This window comes from Mustela putorius, unplaced genomic scaffold (genome assembly GCF_011764305.1).
Source record: "Mustela putorius furo isolate JIRA1106 unplaced genomic scaffold, ASM1176430v1.1 tig00000127_pilon_pilon_pilon, whole genome shotgun sequence".
Taxonomy (NCBI): Eukaryota; Metazoa; Chordata; class Mammalia; order Carnivora; family Mustelidae; genus Mustela; species Mustela putorius.
In genome coordinates, this window is record NW_025421288.1 from 10,670,024 (window position 1) to 10,687,562 (window position 17,539).

A 17,539-nucleotide genomic window follows, 5' to 3' on the forward strand; every position below is an offset into this window, starting at 1 on the left:
CAATGTAGTCATTAAAGTATTGCTAAGAGTATTTCGTGACAAGTGTTTAATTTACACTGCTAAGCAAATGAATTGGGAACAGCACAATATGTACAGTCAAGAACCTACTTTTGGGGTGCCTGGGTGGCTCAGTTGGTTAAGAAAATGCCTTCGGCTCAGGTCATGGTCCCAGAGTGCTGGGATAGAGTCCTGCACTGAGCTCCCAGCTCCATGGGGAGTCTGCTTCTCCCGCTGACCTTCTCCCCTCTCATACTCCCCCCCACTCAAATAAATAAATAAAATCTTAATTTAAAAAAAGAACCTACTTTTGTAATGAACAGACAACACAACAGTGTATAAGGCAGAGAGTGGCAAACATTTTCTGTGAGGGGCCAGGCAGTAAATGGTTTAGGTTTTATGGACCACATCCCAGGCACAATTATTCACTCTTAATGTGAAAGACCTCAGAGATAAAATGTAAATGAGGAGTATTTGAACCTCATAATTTTTACGTATCACAAAACAGTCTTCTTTTGATCTTTTCCCAGCCATTAACAGATATAAAAGTGATCCCACTGGCTGGCTGTAGGAAAACCAGAAGAGGGTTGGATTCGGCCCATAGGCCAGTTTGCTCAATCCTGGTCTATAAGACAACCAACCAAGATGTTCACTGCACACATTTACTCCTGATGGTCTGAGACCATACTTTTCTCCCCTTTATCATGGTCTGTTTTGAGGGGGACAGTTTCCTCCGAGATTATCTGCTTGGCTCATCCCTTTACCCCTCTGAAGCTTTGGTCAAATAATACAATTACAGCCAGGCTTGCCCTGAGCACTGTATTTAAAACTGCAACCTCTGTGCCTGGGTGGCTAGGTGGGTTAAGCCTCTGCTTTCAGCTCAGGTCATGGTCTCAGGGTCCTGGGATCAAGGCCCCATGGGCGCTCTGCTCAGCGAGAAGACTGCTTACCCTCCCCCCACTTGTGATCTCTGTCTGTCAAATAAATAACTGAATCTTTAAAAAACTGCAACCTCTTTACCCATGTCTTTTGGCTTGTAGGGTTTTTTTTGGGGGGGGCGGTTTCATAACACGTAACACTTTTTCATATACTAAATAACTTAATTTTAAATACACTTGATATGTATACCTCTCCTTTTCCTCCCAACCCCCAAGACTGTAAGCTCCATGAAGCCAGGCTTCTTCACCATATTCACTAATGTATTACGGGCTCCTGGAACAATGCTTGGCACATGCTAGAGGATCACTAAATATCTGTTGAATGCATGCATGAACATTATTTTTTTAAAATAAATCTAGGGGCACCTGGGTGGCTCAGTGGGTTAAAGCCTCTGCCTTCGGCTTGGGTCATGATCCCAGGGTCCTGGGATCGAGCCCTGCATCGGTCTGTCTGCTCAGTGGGGCGCCTGCATCCCTTCCTCTCTCTCTGCCTGCCTCTCTGCCTACTTGTGATCTCTGTCTGGCAAATAAATAAATAAAATCTTTTAAAAGAAATAATAAAATAAAACAAAATAAATCTAATATACAAAACAACAAACCGAAACATCTGAATCCCCATCACCAGGAAAGGAAGTCCACAAACCACCCAGCACCAGGTCCGTCCGCAGTTCCGCCCACTTCCCCAGCCCCCCACTCCCCCCAGACACCCCCCTACCCACCCTCCAGCGCCAAGCAAGCGCAGTTCCTCCCGGCGACGCCTCCTGCGGTCCCGGCGACGCCTCCTGCAGCCACTAGGAGACGCCCGAGCCCGGTCGTCCTCGAAGCACAAACCTGTTCCCACGTGACTCGCGCTGTAACCACGTGACCGGCGTCGCGCCCGGTGGGCGTCACGTGACGGACTCAGGTTTCCTCCAATCGTTGTGCGCGCTTCGGGGATTCCGCCCAGGACTCGGACCGAAACTTAAAACACCCCACTCTCCCGCCAGCCAAACGGCACGGCTGCTTGCTTCCAGCTGGACAGGGGAGTCTCTCAAAAGTCTTCTTCTAAAGCGGCTTCAAGAGGCGCGGGCCTACGGCGCGTTGAACCCCGGAAGTGACGTCTCCCAGAGGGGCCGGAAGTGGCAGTGGAGGGAGGGAAGATGGCGGAGGTGGTGAGTCCGGTGCCCGGGGCGGGGCGGAGGGAGCCAGGGGAGGTGGGTAGAACCCGAGGCCCCCCAGTAGCCGACCCTGGCGCCGCGCTGTCTCCCCAGGGGGAGATAATCGAGGGCTGCCGCCTGCCCGTGCTTCGGCGGAACCAGGACAACGAAGATGAGTGGCGTGAGTGACGTCGGGGGGCGGGGCTAAGGAACCTGAGGGCGAGGGGCGGGAGGGAGTCAACCGAACCCTCGGGAGGGGGTGGGGCCTCTATAATCCTGAGGCGGGCGGGGCGCAGATACCCAGGAGGGGCGTGGCTTTCTGCCTCTCCAATGGATAGGGCGGGGCTTGGGGAGGGGGCGGCACTTGATGACTAAAGGGGGTTCGGGTGAAAGCTTCTAAGTGCTGGGGCTTAGGGATCCGGCCTGGGGGAGGAGATCAGGTCTTAGGAGGGTGGACTCTCATCGCCTGGCTCGACTAAGGCTCCTGCCTGTGTTGTTCCCACAGCCCTGGCCGAGATCCTGAGCGTGAAGGACATCAGTGGCCGCAAGCTTTTCTACGTCCATTATATTGACTGTGAGTCCTGGGCTGGGGTGAGGTAGGGAGGCAGGGTGGGGTTGGGAGACAGCCTCTGGCATTCCTTCCTGAGCCATCCCCACTGCTGCAGTCAACAAACGCCTGGATGAATGGGTGACCCACGAGCGGCTGGACCTGAAGAAGATTCAGTTCCCCAAGAAAGAGGCCAAGACCCCCACGAAGAACGGACTTCCTGGGTCTCGCCCCGGCTCTCCAGAGAGAGAGGTGGTGAGTAGGTCCCCTGCTTCACCTTTTCTCTCCTGCCTCCTACTTTTCTCATCTCTTGGCCTCAGGGGCTTTTGGATGGGTAGAAGTCTGCACCCTTCCGCTCTGGCTTCAGCTTGCAAAGGATGGGGGCAAAATTGTAGCTTCCAGAGTTCAGTAGCTATTCCTGTGTCCTTGAGAGGGCAGAGGGTGGGGCTTGATTACTCCACGTTGAGGGGCCCCTACTCCCCTTTCCCATCCCACCACCATCCCCACCCCAGAGGAAGACCCTGGACCTATCTCTACAGCCGGCCTCCGCCCAGGCCAGCGGGAAGACCTTGCCAATCCCGGTCCAGATCACACTCCGCTTCAACCTGCCCAAGGAGCGGGAGGCCATTCCCGGTGGCGAGCCTGACCAGCCGCTCTCCTCCAGCTCCTGCCTGCAGCCCAACCACCGCTCAACGGTACCCTCAGCAATTCCAGGGACCTTGCTTTCCTCTGAGGTCCCACCTTCTCTACCTTCTGACCCACCTTTCTTGGTTTCTCTCTGCAGAAACGGAAGGTGGAGGTGGTTTCACCAGCAACTCCAGTGCCCAGCGAGACAGCTCCAGCCTCGGTTTTTCCCCAGGTGAGTCCCCCAGACCCTTTTCTTCTTCCTTTTCCCGTCCGGCAGCCCCTTTCAGGCTCCTCTCCCCACTCTCCGTTCTCTCTCCCCATGTTACCTGCAGAATGGATCAGCCCGTAGGGCAGTGGCAGCTCAGCCAGGACGGAAGCGAAAATCAAATTGCTTGGGCACTGATGAGGTAGGTCTGGGGAGGAGGGAAGCTGAGTGAAAAGGAGGAACATGGCAGGATAGAGAGTTTAGTGATGGGTTTAAAAAGAAACAAGAAAGGGCACCTGGCTGGCTCAGTTGGAAACGTGTGCCACTCGATCTCAGGGTTATGAGCCCCACCTTGGGTCTAGAGATTACTATAAAAGGTAATAAATAAACAACGCCTGGGTGGCTCAGTCAGTTAAGCATCTGCTTTCGGCTCAGGTCATGACCCCAGTGGGATTGAGTCCTGCATCAGGCTCCTTGCTCAGTGGGGATTCTGCTTCTCCCTCTGCCTGATCCGCCTGTAGCTCCCCTTGTTTTGCTCTCTGATGAGTAAATAACATTTTTAAAAACAAACACATAAATAAGTTAATAGCTAAACAGGAGGTGATGGCAGTGATGATTGTTGGTAGGATTAGGAGCCAGGTAGAGCTGGTTCGGGTCAATCATTAGTGTTCTCTTTCAAACCGCAATTGAGAACTTTCCTAGTTTCCTTTTATTTGGAAAGTGGGGGATATAATGTAGTACCGGTCTCCCCCTCTCCCTTGGCTGGTTGCTAGGCTTGAACAAGGAAAGCTGCAGAAGGGTTATGCGAGCTGTTAGGTGTCCTGCCTGAGCTATTTTCTGTAACCTGGTTTTTTTTTCCACCGGCCTGGGCAGGACTCCCAGGACAGCTCAGACGGAATACCGTCGGCGCCACGCATGACTGGCAGCTTGGTGTCAGACCGGAGCCACGACGACATTGTCACCCGGATGAAGAACATCGAGTGTATCGAGCTGGGCCGGCACCGCCTGAAGCCGTGGTACTTCTCCCCGTACCCGCAGGAGCTCACCACGTTGCCCGTCCTCTACCTCTGCGAGTTCTGCCTCAAATACGGCCGCAGCCTCAAGTGTCTGCAGCGTCACTTGGTACGAGGAGTCCTGGGGGGCTGCTTTCCTACCACCCCCCATGCAGTCCCTGCCTCTGATCCTCCTCTCTTCCTCAGACCAAGTGTGACTTGCGACATCCTCCAGGCAACGAGATTTACCGCAAGGGCACCATCTCTTTCTTTGAGATTGACGGCCGTAAGAACAAGGTCTGTGACCAAGGGGCAGTGGGGAGTCATCGGCGCTGGTGATCTGGGGGAAGTGAAACGCGCAGCTCTTTCCTGCTCAGGAAAACACAGAGCAGCCTGGCCAACAGATTAGTTTATGCCACTTCTGTTGAATTCCTGCTATAAGGCAGGTATTGGGGGATATACTGACCAGTAATTAGACAAAACCTCTTGAGTTTCATAGTCCGTGGAAAAAACAGATTTGCCAATGTCCACTTAGATCCCGGGGCTAAGGGTCACGAAACAAAGGGTGGGTTATGAGGACTGGGAGATGGCCCACAGTGCTTCCCAGAGGAGGTGGTCTTTGATCCTTGACATGAAGGATGGGGTAGGTCAGGGGATCCCAAGCAGCGGGGACGGATGTACAGATGGTATGAAAGGTCAGGATCATTCCCGCTGAAAGGCAGAGAGGAGAGGCAAGGCTGTTCTGAGACAGAGCTCAGGTGGCGAGAAGGTCAGCTGGGGGAGGGGGAGCGGTCACTGTAGGTTTGGGGCTTCAAACCTGCCTGGGTCATTGGCTGCGGGAAGGAAGAAGGGAGCCATCTGGGTGTACTCTTAAGACTGCGAGACCCTTCCTGGGGCACAGAGGGCGGTAGGGGAGAAGTAGGCATCTTGGACTGCGCGGGAGAGCTCTGGCTCGGTTGCTGAGGAGGCTCGAGGGAAGGATGTGCTGCTTTCACCGCTGTTCTGTTACTAAGACTCAGGCGCTCAGATGGCCGTGCCCAGCAGCTGGTTAAAAAGCCAAGTCTGGTGTGTGGGGGGACGTATGTATGGAGGTGAAGCAGAGCAGTAAGATTGTTTTGCTCCTGAAGCTGTTACTTTCAGTTTCAGAATATCCTCCCTCCGCTGTAGGACAGATCCGCCTCCAGCAGGTGTGACTGTAGGCCAGGAGAGTGTCGTGGTTTTTGACAAGCAGATTCCTAGACTGTCACCAGGGTAGAGCTGCTCTCCTAAACCCTGGCACAGTCTGTCTTCCTGGACCGACCAAAGTAGAGGGCCGTGGAAGCTCCCCCGCAGGCCTTAGGGGGAGGTGTGGGGAACAGGGGTAAACCAGCCCCAGCTCCCCAGCAAGACAGCTGGGGCAGACACTGTCCCGGAGCGGGTACACGCGCTCCTTGCCACTGAGAAGTAGCTGTGCCTGAGTGCCAGGGACAGCCTGACTGAGAGAACGGGCCAGGAGCCAGGGAGGAAGGGTCGTCACCTGTCACCAGCTTCTGGAAGAGATACCAAATGGCCACATTTAAGACAGGGTACCCAGAGCGGTGACAAGCCTTTTCCTTTGCAGAGTTATTCTCAGAACCTGTGTCTGTTGGCCAAGTGTTTCCTTGACCACAAGACGTTGTATTATGACACAGACCCCTTCCTCTTCTACGTCATGACAGAGTATGACTGCAAGGGCTTCCACATCGTGGGCTACTTCTCCAAGGTGAGCACTCACCGGGACCTGCTCTCGGCCCTGCCCGGAGCTGTGGCTCCGCCTCACTCACTCACCCCCATTTCCCAGGAAAAGGAATCCACGGAAGACTACAACGTGGCCTGCATCCTGACCCTGCCTCCCTACCAGCGCCGGGGCTATGGCAAGCTGCTGATCGAGTTCAGTGAGTACCTGCGAGCTCGGCTGGGGGTGGGTGGACCTGCAGGGCCAGGCCTGGGACCAGGGCTGCCAGCACACCTCCGCTAGGTGCTAGGTTGCTGTGGTCATCAGCCCTACCTGGCTGGCCAGAAAGCAAGCTGGCACTTGGCCAAGGTTCCCTCCATGCTCAGGGTGACTGCCCTGTCTATCTGGGCTAGGTTTGCAGCTCCTCATTTTGCCTTGGCAAAAGTTTTTAAGCACCACCCAATTTTTCCCAACTCTGATTCATCTGCTCCCGCCCAGGGCCCTGGACAGAAGGCAGGTGAGCTTGTCTGTCTGATTCTGGGCCATCATACAAATTCCTGAGCAAGGAGCAGTGCTTCGTTTGACTAGTTGTGGCCTGAGCCTTGCAGGCGGCGGAAGTTCGAAATGCTGTTAATCCGGCAAAAACAAGGAAGCACTGACTCGTATGGCTTTGGCTTCTTCTCCTTGGGTTCAGGCAGGTCCATCTTGTGAAGGCCATGAGGGACTCAACTCCTTTGTACATGAACTCTTCTCTGTCCTCCAGCTGCCCCTTCTGCTTCCCAGCAGCTTAATCCCACTCCGTTCAACTCACCACTCGGTGGAACCCTTGGGGTAATCAAGCCCTGACCTGAGAGACAGGAGGGGGCGCCTCAGCTGTTTGATGAAGACGCAGAGGCTTGACTTGATCAAGGTCACAGTCTATTTGAGGAATATTATTAACAGAATGAAGCCGGGATGGGGTCCCATCCTCAGAAAGCCCTCAGCTTGGTAGGGTGGGCAGACATTTAAAATGAATCTAAGCCTTGAAGGTCAGACCTCAGTGGAAACAGAATGTGAGCAAGGTGACCAGCGCGAGGCACTCGGTCCTCCCCCGCAGGAGCGGACAGGTGCTCCAGAAGCACCCCCCGTGGGCAGTACTTGATGGCAGGTAGATGTTCGCCAGGGAGGGGCCGGGAGCTCCCTGCTGAGGCAAGTGTGGCCTCCAGATGGTCTGTCGGGACTCCACAGGCGCTGGCGGGCCCAGCAGAATTCAGTAGGAATCAGGTGTGCCTCCTACCCCTTCCAGGCTGTTTTTCTCTAAAGCAGCAGCCTCTCTGTCCCTCTCCCAGCTAGACTGGTCAGTGGAAGTCACAGGAAATTGGGCCACGCTGACTGATCAAGATTGGAAGGGGTGGGCAGAAAGGGCCATGACCCAACATAGTTATGATTGAGGGTGAAGAAGGGCTTCTAGAGGTAATGGTGACACCCCAGAACCCTGAGGGACAATGAAGATTCTGTCAAGAGACACGAAGCTATATAAGGTTCCACAGGGCCTGAGGGTCTTACTGGGAACTGTGTGTCAGTGGCCAGTGCTCAGGGGGTGGAGGAGGGCAGAGCAGTCCGAGGGAGAGAACCCGTGGAGAGGTCAGTTACCTACTGAGCCGTGGCCACGTTCTGACCCCGGAAGTGCATTGGTGCCTCTCTCTTGCCATTGTGGTCTTGGAGCAGCTGATGCTCCTCGGGCTGCAGCTCGGGGGACTGATTTAACTGCAGAGCCAAATCTCCGGCCTAGAGCAAACGTGGGGTCTGCCTTCCCTTCTCACTGGCGGCCAGAGTCTGGAATGATGACAGTCGGGGGCACTTGCCTTTCCTCCCATTTCCTCTGCGCCCCCCTGGGATTATAGCCGTTCCCATCAGTACCTACCTCTGCCGCACAGAGATGAAGAAGGAATGGTTCTTAGTTCTCTACAGGGAAACAGACGAAGCAGACAAGCCCCACGGGGCAGGACCGAGATGGGAACCCGGCAGTTTACTTCTCTAACTCGTGTTCTGGAACGTTGGTTGCATGAAGGTGTGATCACTGACCTACCCCTTCCTGCTCCCTTGCTGTAGGCTATGAACTCTCTAAAGTGGAGGGAAAAACGGGGACTCCTGAGAAGCCCCTTTCAGACCTTGGCCTCCTATCCTACCGGAGCTACTGGTCCCAGACCATTCTGGAGATCCTGATGGGGCTGAAGTCAGAGAGCGGGGAGAGGCCACAGATCACCATCAAGTGAGCCTGGCCCTCCTTCCTCCCCTGGGGGTGCATGGCATGGCCCATCCTCACTCCTGAGGTTCCTGGGGGCTTGGGGCAGAGACGAAGGCCTCCAGAGGACCTGATCTTTGCCCTCCCACAGCGAGATCAGTGAAATCACCAGCATCAAGAAGGAAGATGTCATTTCCACTCTACAATACCTCAACCTCATCAACTACTACAAGGTAGGGAGGCAGGCAAGGGGAGACAGGTGCGTGTAGGGCTGCAGAGTGCAGGCCCCACGTGGGCTGACCCCCTCTGGCCCCCGTCTCCCATCCAGGGTCAGTATATCCTCACGCTGTCCGAGGACATCGTGGATGGACACGAAAGAGCTATGCTCAAGAGGCTCCTTCGGATCGACTCCAAGTGTCTGCACTTCACTCCCAAGGACTGGAGCAAGAGGGGAAAGTGGTGACCGGACACTGGCCACAGCAGTGGTGACAAAGGAGAACTGGGGCTGACGGCACATCCCACCCCTACTGGGGCCCCCAGAGGCACACCAAGGGAGGTGGCGCTGAGGACAGTGCCATAAGGAGAGGACAGGCCTGGTAGGGGCTGCTGGTGCCTAGCACCAGGGTAAGCTCAGGGCTCAGATCAGCTCCAAGGTCAGCCGGCTGCAGGTCTGGGCCTGCTGTGAACCAGAGACTGGACAAAGCCAGGCAGCTGTGTACAGTGGGATGGGGGGGGTGGGGTGGGGGAGTGGGTACACTCTGTACAGGGGGCCAGTGGCTGTAAAAATTTCTTTTGTAAAGTAGGAGTTGCGGGGGAATGGGTCCTGGCTGCAAAATTCTGGCCTCTTTTGCCCTCACTGCCCCTTGGCAATAAACTCTTTCTATGGGCCAGAGCCATGAAAGTTTCTTGTTGGAGAAGGGGCAGTGTAGTTCGGGGACTCCCAACATGCCCACAAACTCACTGGTGCTGTAAAGAGCTTGTTTATTGGCGGTGATGGAATCTGCGGTTCCGAGATGAAGAGCTGACTTATTGGGGTGGAGGGACTGGTGACTTTCAATGTCACGTTCAGGTTTTCAGTCCTCAGGCACCTGTGCGTGAATCTGCAACAGGAGTCCCCTCTACTGTTAGATTTTTGATATACAGTGACTGGGTGGCCCACGTACTCTAGGTGGGACCAAGCTATGCAGAATGATAACCCTCTTCTAGACAGGTCAGGGGTGGGGAAACCACACTGCGCGCCCCCCCCCCCCCACCCCGTCTAATCCTCCAGACCCAGGCTCCATCTGCCCCATTGTGCTCCCGGGCCCGGAAGCTCCAAATCCACTCGGGCAAGATTCTGAACAACCCAGGGAATAACCTTGAAGTCACAGGATAATGGATGGGGTTGTTAGAGTGAGAGCCCGTCCATCCACTCACCGCTGCAGCGAGGCTGGGCCAGGTTAGGGCCCCGCGCACTTTGGCATCCGGACCAGGAATGGTCTCCAGGCCCCACAGTGTGAAGCGGCTGAAACTGGCAGCAGCTCCGATAAACTGGTCCTGAGGAAGGGACTCAGCTCAACATCGGGGCCACCGCTGCCGCCGCAACCCCCGCTCCGCCCCTGTCCCCCTGTGCTCACAAAGTCCCGCTCCAGCGCCTCGGGGGGCTCCGCCAGCTCCAGCTCCTCTCGCTCATCCTCATTTGACGAACCTTCCGAGAAATCCTTCCCTACCGGCACCTCTCCCTTTTCTTCCATCACCGTCACGTATCCCACGAGGCCGGGCGGCAGCACCACCTCCTCGCCTCGTAGTCTGCGGCCCCGAAACGACACTTCGAGTCCTGCAGGAAGCAGGCGCAGGGTCTCGGTGAGGACCTGATTCAGGCCTTGCGGGGCAAGCCCCTTGGGGCCCTCCCCCCACCTCAGGTGGACCACGATCCCCAGGAGTCCTCGCGCCGCTCCTCGCCGAAGAGAGCGCGCGGTGGGCGCGGGGGCTGCCGGGAGCCGTAGTCCCGCGCTGAACGCTCACCATCCGGACCCTGGCGGATGGCTGGGGTGAAGAAGCGCTCCACCGGGGCGGGCCCGTTAACCTGAACCTCGCAGGGCAGAAGATGCAGCGTAGCGCAGGCGGCGTCGCGCAGCGTGCCTGGGCGCAAGTGGACGCGGCACTTCTCGACCGCCACCTCGTCGCTGCTTTCCATTCTCCGCCGCGATTCCGCCGCTCGCTGGCTAAGGCCAAAGCTGGCGCGTAAAGCGCGCGGAGCCTGTCGGGAGGCCAGGGACAATCAGCGCAGAGGCTCCTGGGAGGCGTAGTCCTTCCCTGAGACTCCTTTGAGCCCCTTGCGAGCCCCGCCTCTCCGTGTTCAAGTCCCGGTCTTTTTTTCTCAAACATGTTTTTCGGTGGTACATTCTTATTGTAAAAAATTAAAACTATTCCGAAAATTACTCTTTTTGTGTTATTGGTAGGGAGAGTTGCTTGTTTGTTTGTTTTACTGGGACATCAACCCTTCCTCAAATGCGTGGAAGATACTGTATCCTAGTTCGTGGTTTGTTTTCCAAACAGTGACTTTTATTTTTTTGTAGTAGATTTATCAAGCTTTTCTTCTTATGCCTTTTTTGTTTTCACAGTACTATTTCGTTTTTGGTTTCTTAAGCCCTCTCCGTTTATTTGTCCAGATACCCAAGTTAGATATGTTTTGCCAAGTTCTTTTATAAAACAAGCACATACAAAACTGGCAATTAAGATTACAATTGCACTTGATTTATGGACTTGAGAAAGTGAAGCACACCTCTAGACGTCCAGGTGCTGTGCGTGGTGTTCTGTGAAACAGGAACAATTTCACAGTACGTCAACATCAGACGATGTCACCCCGTGACGGGCGGGATCAAGACAATAACAAGATCATGTGAACAACAGCAAAGACAGGAACATTGTCCAGACCGCAAAAATGATGAAACATGCCTCCATCTTGGGTAATATACGTGACCTTTACCAATTACAGCTTTAGCTTTTGTCTAGGTAGGACTTGTTAACATATCCCATCCTAGAAACACGCCCACTTCTGACAGTATCCAATCCAGAGGAAAACTCTGGCTTTCTTAAACCTTCCCCTAAATCACCTAGCACAAGCCCAAATCCTACAAATCCTTCCTAAACACCCTTTTACTCAGATGCCCAACAGCGCAAGAGTAAAAAATCCATTCCTTCAACTATAGGTGTGTTCTTGGTAGTCTTTGGCTGGAGCGTATTAAAAGAGAAGAGTCTTGCTTTAGTTTTCTATCAAGCGTAAGATACATAATACCACTTATTCACATCTCCTCTTATGTCTGTGCAATTGTGAAGTTTTCTTTATATATAATAGTTATTAAATATTTTAAAGTTTATTCTAGATAGCTTTTATTTTTTTCGGTTATAAAATAGATTTTTCCCATTTTATTTTATTATTTTTTTAAGAGATGGAGGGATGGGGAGGGACAAAGGGAGAGGGGGAGAGAGACTTTTTAAAAAAGATTTTATTTATTTATGAGAGACAGAGAACAGGGGGAGGAGCAGAGGGAGAGGGACAAGCAGACCCAGCGCTGAGTGCAGAAACGGATGCCCGGCTCGATTTCATAACCCTTAGATTATGACCTGAGCCAAAAATCAAATCAGTTGCTTAACCAACTGAGCCACCCAGGTGCCCCGCTTTCCATTTTGTTTTAGCTATTATTTATCTAAAGCAGAGGTTGGCAAATTTCACATATGATCTCTGTCACAATTACTCAACTTTGTCATTGTAGCATAAAAACAGCTATAAACAATATGCAAATAAATAAGCATGGCTGTCTTCCAGAAAAACATTGTTTGCAAAAACAAGGCGTGAGCTGGATTTGGTTGGCAGGCATAGCTTTTGGGAAATCTGTTGATTCTGACACATTAGTTCTTAAACCGGATAGATACTGGAGTCTTCTGTTATTTCTAAGAGTTTTCATTTTATTTTCTTGGTTCTTCCAGAATTAGTCCTTCCACTTCCAAACAATGATAACTTTGCCTCCTCATTGCATTATGTACTTTGTATAATTTTCTAGCACTTTCAGAACAATTTCACATTCACTAGTATCAGTGGGCATCTTTTTCTTTTTTCCTGAAATTTTCGTGGGAATGCTTTGCTATTTCACCAATAATCATGAAGCTTTCAATTTATTATATGCATCTGGTTAAGGCTATACTACTATCCAATTTTTTAACTCAGGAGTAGATGTTGAATTTTATTTTTATATTTTTGATTCTGCAACTTTCCCACAGTCTAGATTCTACTGATTGTGTTCCTAGGGTCATGGGCATCTGTCCTACAGTTCCTTCAAATTAATAGTGAGATCTAGAAGTGCCATCAGATTCTTGGGGTGGCGTTGGGGGGGCAAGATTTATTTCAAGGAGATGGCTTCTTTTTCTGCCAGGGGTCTTCTCATATCTCTTTTTTGTGAGGTTAGCAGTCATAGATGATCACTTTCTAGATCCTTTCATTCATTAGGAGTAACAAAAAGCTGATATTCTAAGTCTACCATTCTTCTTTTTTTTTAAGATTAAAAAAAATTATTTACTTATTTATTTCACAGAAAGACAGACAGACAGAGCACAAGAAGTCAGAGTGGCAGGCAGAGGGAGAGGAAGAAGTAGACTCCACACTGAACAGGGAGCCTGATGTGGGGCTCTATCCCAGGACCCTTAGACCATGACCTGAGCTGAAGGCAGCCGCTGAACCGACTGAGCCTCCCAGGCACCCCAAGATTTTTAATTTATTCACTTGAGAGAGAGAGACAGAGCAAGTAGAGGAAGAGGCAGGGGGGAGAGGGAGAAGCAGACTCCCCGCTGAGCTGGGAGCCTTACATGGGGCTTGATCCAAGCACCTGGAGATCATGACCTGAGCCAAAGGCAGACACCCAACCATCTGAGCAATCCAGGTGCCCCCTAAGTCAGCCATTCTTCTTTCACTGTTTATAATACTTCTATAAAGACAACAGTCCCTCATCAACTATCTGGTTGCCTCTTGGTACAGTGAGTATAAGTAAAGTAAAATAATTGTTTGATGCTTTCCTTTTATTTCCGTTTTTAAAATAATAAGTTGTTTCCCTGGCATGCTCCAACTATGACCTTTTTAAAAAATTATTAAATAGATTTTTAACATTTTTATATAATTTGGCTAACTGTGGTTATTATTCTTTTTAAAAAAGGTTTATTTAACCAGAAATAGGCCCTCAACTCTATGGTCATCTAATCTTCAGCAAAGCAGGAAAGAATGTCCAATGGAAAAAAGACAGTCTCTTCAACAAATGGTGTTGGGGAAATTGGACAGCCACATGCAGAAAAATGAAACTGGACCATTTCCTTACACCACACACGAAAATAGACTCAAAATGGATGAAGGACCTCAATGTGAGAAAGGAATCCATCAAAATCCTTGAGGAGAACACAGACAGCAACCTCTTTGACTTCAGCCGCAGCAACTTCTTCCTGGGAACATCGCCAAAGGCAAGAGAAGCAGGGCAAAAATGAACTATTGGGACTTCATCAAGATCAAAAGCTTTTACACAGCAAAGGAATCAGTCAACAAAACCAAAAGACAACTGACAGAATGGGAGAAGATATTTGCAAACAACATATCAGATAAAGGGCTAGTATCCAAAAATCTATAAAGAACTTATCAAACTCAACACCCAAAGAACAAATAATTTGATCAATAAATGGGCAGAGGACATGAACAGACATTCTGCAAAGAAGACATTCAGCTGGCCAACAGACACATGAAAAAGTGCTCCACATCACTCGGCATCAGGGAAATACAAATCAAAACCACAATGAGATACCACCTTACACCAGTCAGAATGGCTAAAAGTAACAAGTCAGGAAATGACAGATGCTGGCGAGGATGCAGAGAAAGGGGAACCTCTTACACTGTTGGTGGGAATGCAAGCTGGTGCAGCCACTCTGGAAAACAACATGGAGGTTCCTCAAAAAGTTGAAAATAGAGCTACCCTATGACCCAGCAATGGCATTACTTGGTATTTACCCTAAAGATACAAATGTAGTGATCCGAAGGGGCACGTGCACCCGAATGTTTACAGCAGCCATGTCCACAATAGCCAAACTATGGAAAGAACCTAGATGTCCATCAACAGATGAATGGATAAAGAAGATGTGGTCTATATGTACAATGGAATACTATGCAGCCATCAAAAGAAGTGAAATTTTGCCATTTACAATGACGTGGATGGAACTAGAGGGTATTATGCTGAGCGAAATAAGTCAATCAGAGAAAGACAGTAATCATATGATCTCCCTGATATGAGGAAGTTGAGAGAGGCTTGGGGGGTAGGAAAAGAATAAATGAAACAAGATGGGATCAAGAGGGAGACAAACAATAAGAGACTCTTAATCTCACAAAACTAACTAAGGGTTGCCGGGGAGAGGGGATAGGGAGAGGGTGTCTGGGGATGGACATTGGGGAGGGTTTGTGCTATGGTCAGTGCTGTGAAGTGTGTAAACCTGGTGATTCACAGACCTGTATTCCTGGGGCTAATAATTCATTATATGTTAATAAAAATTTTTTAACGGTTTATTTATTTATTCTAGAGAGAAGGGTAGGGGCAGAGAGAGAGAGAATCTTAAGCAGACTACACTGAGCACAGATCCTGATGTGGGGCTTGATCTCACAACCCTGAGATCAGGACCTGAATGGAAACCAAGAGTCAAGCGCCTAACCGACTGAGCCACCAGGCGCCCGTGATTCTGATTCTTATCAGTCCCCACATTGTCCTATCTTGTCAGTGCTCGCCTCTTCAAGTTACCTCATGAGTCTCTCTATGTGACCTTTTTTGAGACTTCTCTAGTTTTTTGGTTTGTTTTCCAGGATCACAAGATGTTCCTGGCTCATTTTATACCTCATTGTTTATACATTTATATCTTTTTTTTTTTCTGCCCCAGACTTGAATCATCCATTTCTTCAAGGACCCTGGTTTTCTTACTAAGAAATTGTATTTACTAAACCAATGTGAAACTATAGGTTATTGTTAGTTGTGAAACTATACCAATGTGAAACTAAACCAACATCTAGATTGTTTCTAGATGTTTTCAGTTTCTAGATGTTTTCAGTGGACAAAGCTAAAAATATGTGGATTTTTCTTTTAAAAGGAAAATGCCTCATGAAATCCTACTGTTACTTCTAGGACTACAGGACTTTTTACTAACCTCAGTGCTTGTACATTTGTGTGTGTGTTTTTTTAATTTAGATTTTTTTTTAAGATTTATTTATTTATTTATTTGACAGAGAGAGATCACAAGTAGGCAGAGAGGCAGGCAGAGAGAGAGAGAGGAGGAAGCAGGCTCCCTGCTGAGCAGAGAGCCCGATGCGGGACTCGATCCCAGCACCCCGAGATCATGACCTGAGCCGAAGGCAGAGGCTTACCCCACTGAGCCACCCAGGTGTCCCTGCTTGTACATTTGTATCCTTTTTTTCTCCACTGAAAAATGCCAGTTCTCATCCACTTGGTTCCCCCACTATATACGCAACAGTGTCGGAAGAAAAATAACACCACAACTAACAATAACATTAACAAACACAGTTTGAACATTTATTTTTGTAGTTTCCTTTGTCCTTAAAATAAATTCTACCAAGGGCACCTGGATGGCTCAGTGGATTAAAGCCTCTGTCTTCAGCTCCGGTCATGGTCTCGGTCCTGGGATCGTGCCTCGCATTGGGCTCTCTGCTTCCCCCCCCTCTCTCTCTGCCGCCTCTCTGCCTACTTGTGATCTCTCTCTGTCAAATAAATTAATAAAATCTTTTAAAAAAGGCATATTCTACCAGAGGTATATATAATTCTGTTACTGTTTTCAAAAATCACTGAAATATTGGAAACTTTGTGTATTATTTTATTTTATTTTTAAGATTTTATTTATTTATTTGACAGACAGAGATCACAAGTAGGCAGAGAGGCGGCAGAGAGAGAGGAAGAGAAGCAGGCTCCCTGCTGAGCAGAGAGCCCGACGTGGGACTCGATCCCAGGACCCTGGGATCATGACCTGAGCCGAAGGCAGAGGCTTTAACCGGCTGAGATACCCAGGTGCCCCCATTGTGTATTATTTTAAATCAGTAGCCTAAATTTATATGCATTGAATTCAATTTCCGATATTTTGTTGAGGGTTTTTACCCTGTGTTCATGAGCCATACTGATCTGTAGCTTTCTTTTCTTGCGATGTCTTTATCTGGCTTTGGCGCTAGGATGATGCTGGCCTCATAGAACGAGTTTGAATGTGTCACCTCTGCTTCTATTTTTCTAGAAGAGATTATGGAGAATTTTTATTGTTCTTTCTTTTTAAAAAGATTTTATTTATTTATCACAAATAGTCAGAGAGGCAGGCAGAGAGAGAGAGAGAGAGAGAGAGAGAGAAGCAGGATCCCTGCTAAGCAGAAAGCCCGATGCAGGGCTCGATCCAGGACCCTGAGATCATGACCTGAGCTGAAGGCAGGGGCTTTAACCCACTGAGCCACCCGGGCGCCCCTAGATTTATTTTTTAAATAGACTTTGGGGCGCCTGGGTGGCTCAGTTGTTGAGCGTCTGACTTCAGCTTGGGTCATGATCCCAGGGTCCTGGGATCAAGCCCTGCTTCTCCATCTCCCACTCCCCTGCTTGTATTCCCTCTCTCACTGTCTCTCTCTCTCTGTGAAATAAATAAATAAAAATATTTAAAAAAACACACACCTTAGTAGGGCACCTGGGCAGTGTAGTTGGTCCGGGCCCCAAATCTTGGTGTTGGCTCAGGTCTGATCTCAGGGTCTCAAGGTTGAGACCCGCTTTGGGCTCTGCACACGGTGCGGAGTTGGCTTGTGTTTCTCTCTCCCTCACCCTCTGCCCCTTCCTGCAGCTGTGCTCTCTGTCTCTGAAATAAATAAACAGATGTTTAAAAAAAAAAAAAAAGGAGCTTAGTGGCAAAGAGGTCTAATAAGGAGGTTTGTACACAGACTTTTTGGGATGGGTTCCGAGCGTAATGTTCGATCTCCTGGATAAGGGTGTCGAGGGCGATACAGTAATCTCCCAGTCATTTCTGTTCTTGTCCGATGGGCTCCTGGGATAGTCGTTCTGGGGCAGGGATGGGGGCTGCACGGTGAGCTCAGCACCATGAACTTCTCTCCAGCGAAGCTGATCTGACCACCGCCACGGACAAAGGCTT

General features: G+C 50.2%; 2 protein-coding genes across 8 annotated transcripts; one reads left to right on the forward strand and one right to left on the reverse strand.

Moving 5' to 3' along the window:
• Positions 1-1,838: 1,838 nt before the first annotated feature.
• KAT5 (lysine acetyltransferase 5) lies at positions 1,839-10,779 on the forward strand. Of its 7 annotated transcripts, none has more exons than XM_045065035.1 (14): positions 1,845-2,086; positions 2,186-2,252; positions 2,577-2,645; positions 2,737-2,873; positions 3,131-3,313; positions 3,403-3,477; positions 3,578-3,652; positions 4,324-4,572; positions 4,650-4,739; positions 6,043-6,183; positions 6,262-6,355; positions 8,227-8,386; positions 8,511-8,592; positions 8,688-10,779. In XM_045065035.1, exons 1-14 carry the CDS (start codon positions 2,075-2,077, stop codon positions 8,820-8,822), a joined length of 1,569 nt encoding a protein of 522 aa, XP_044920970.1. In that variant the 5' UTR covers positions 1,845-2,074; the 3' UTR covers positions 8,823-10,779. The 7 variants fall into 7 exon arrangements, with proteins under 7 accessions (XP_044920994.1, XP_044920959.1, XP_044920970.1 ...); XM_004770032.3 differs by having other exon boundaries at positions 1,846-2,086; positions 3,158-3,313; XM_045065024.1 differs by having other exon boundaries at positions 1,844-2,252.
• On the reverse strand, positions 9,324-10,535 carry RNASEH2C (ribonuclease H2 subunit C). Its single transcript, XM_004770035.3, has 4 exons — positions 10,364-10,535; positions 9,976-10,175; positions 9,776-9,895; positions 9,324-9,459 (listed from the first exon to the last, which is right to left on the reverse strand). Exons 1-4 carry the CDS (start codon positions 10,533-10,535, stop codon positions 9,433-9,435), a joined length of 519 nt encoding a protein of 172 aa, XP_004770092.1. The 3' UTR covers positions 9,324-9,432.
• Positions 10,780-17,539: the final 6,760 nt, after the last annotated feature.

What these genes read in the sequence shown, in the direction of transcription:
- KAT5 (XM_045065024.1), top strand. Translation starts at nt 2,075, where the DNA reads ATGGCGGAGGTGGTGAGTCCGGTGCCCGGGGCGGGGCGGAGGGAGCCA. An exon ending in GGACAACGAAGATGAGTGGC is followed by an intron (nt 2,253 to 2,576) that starts GTGAGTGACGTC and finishes TTGTTCCCACAG; the next exon opens with CCCTGGCCGAGATCCTGAGC. An exon ending in CAGCCTCGGTTTTTCCCCAG is followed by an intron (nt 3,478 to 3,577) that starts GTGAGTCCCCCA and finishes TGTTACCTGCAG; the next exon opens with AATGGATCAGCCCGTAGGGC.
- RNASEH2C (XM_004770035.3), bottom strand. Translation starts at nt 10,535, where the DNA reads ATGGAAAGCAGCGACGAGGTGGCGGTCGAGAAGTGCCGCGTCCACTTG. An exon ending in CATCCGCCAGGGTCCGGATG is followed by an intron (nt 10,176 to 10,363) that starts GTGAGCGTTCAG and finishes TGCTTCCTGCAG; the next exon opens with GACTCGAAGTGTCGTTTCGG. An exon ending in AGGCGCTGGAGCGGGACTTT is followed by an intron (nt 9,896 to 9,975) that starts GTGAGCACAGGG and finishes TCCCTTCCTCAG; the next exon opens with GACCAGTTTATCGGAGCTGC.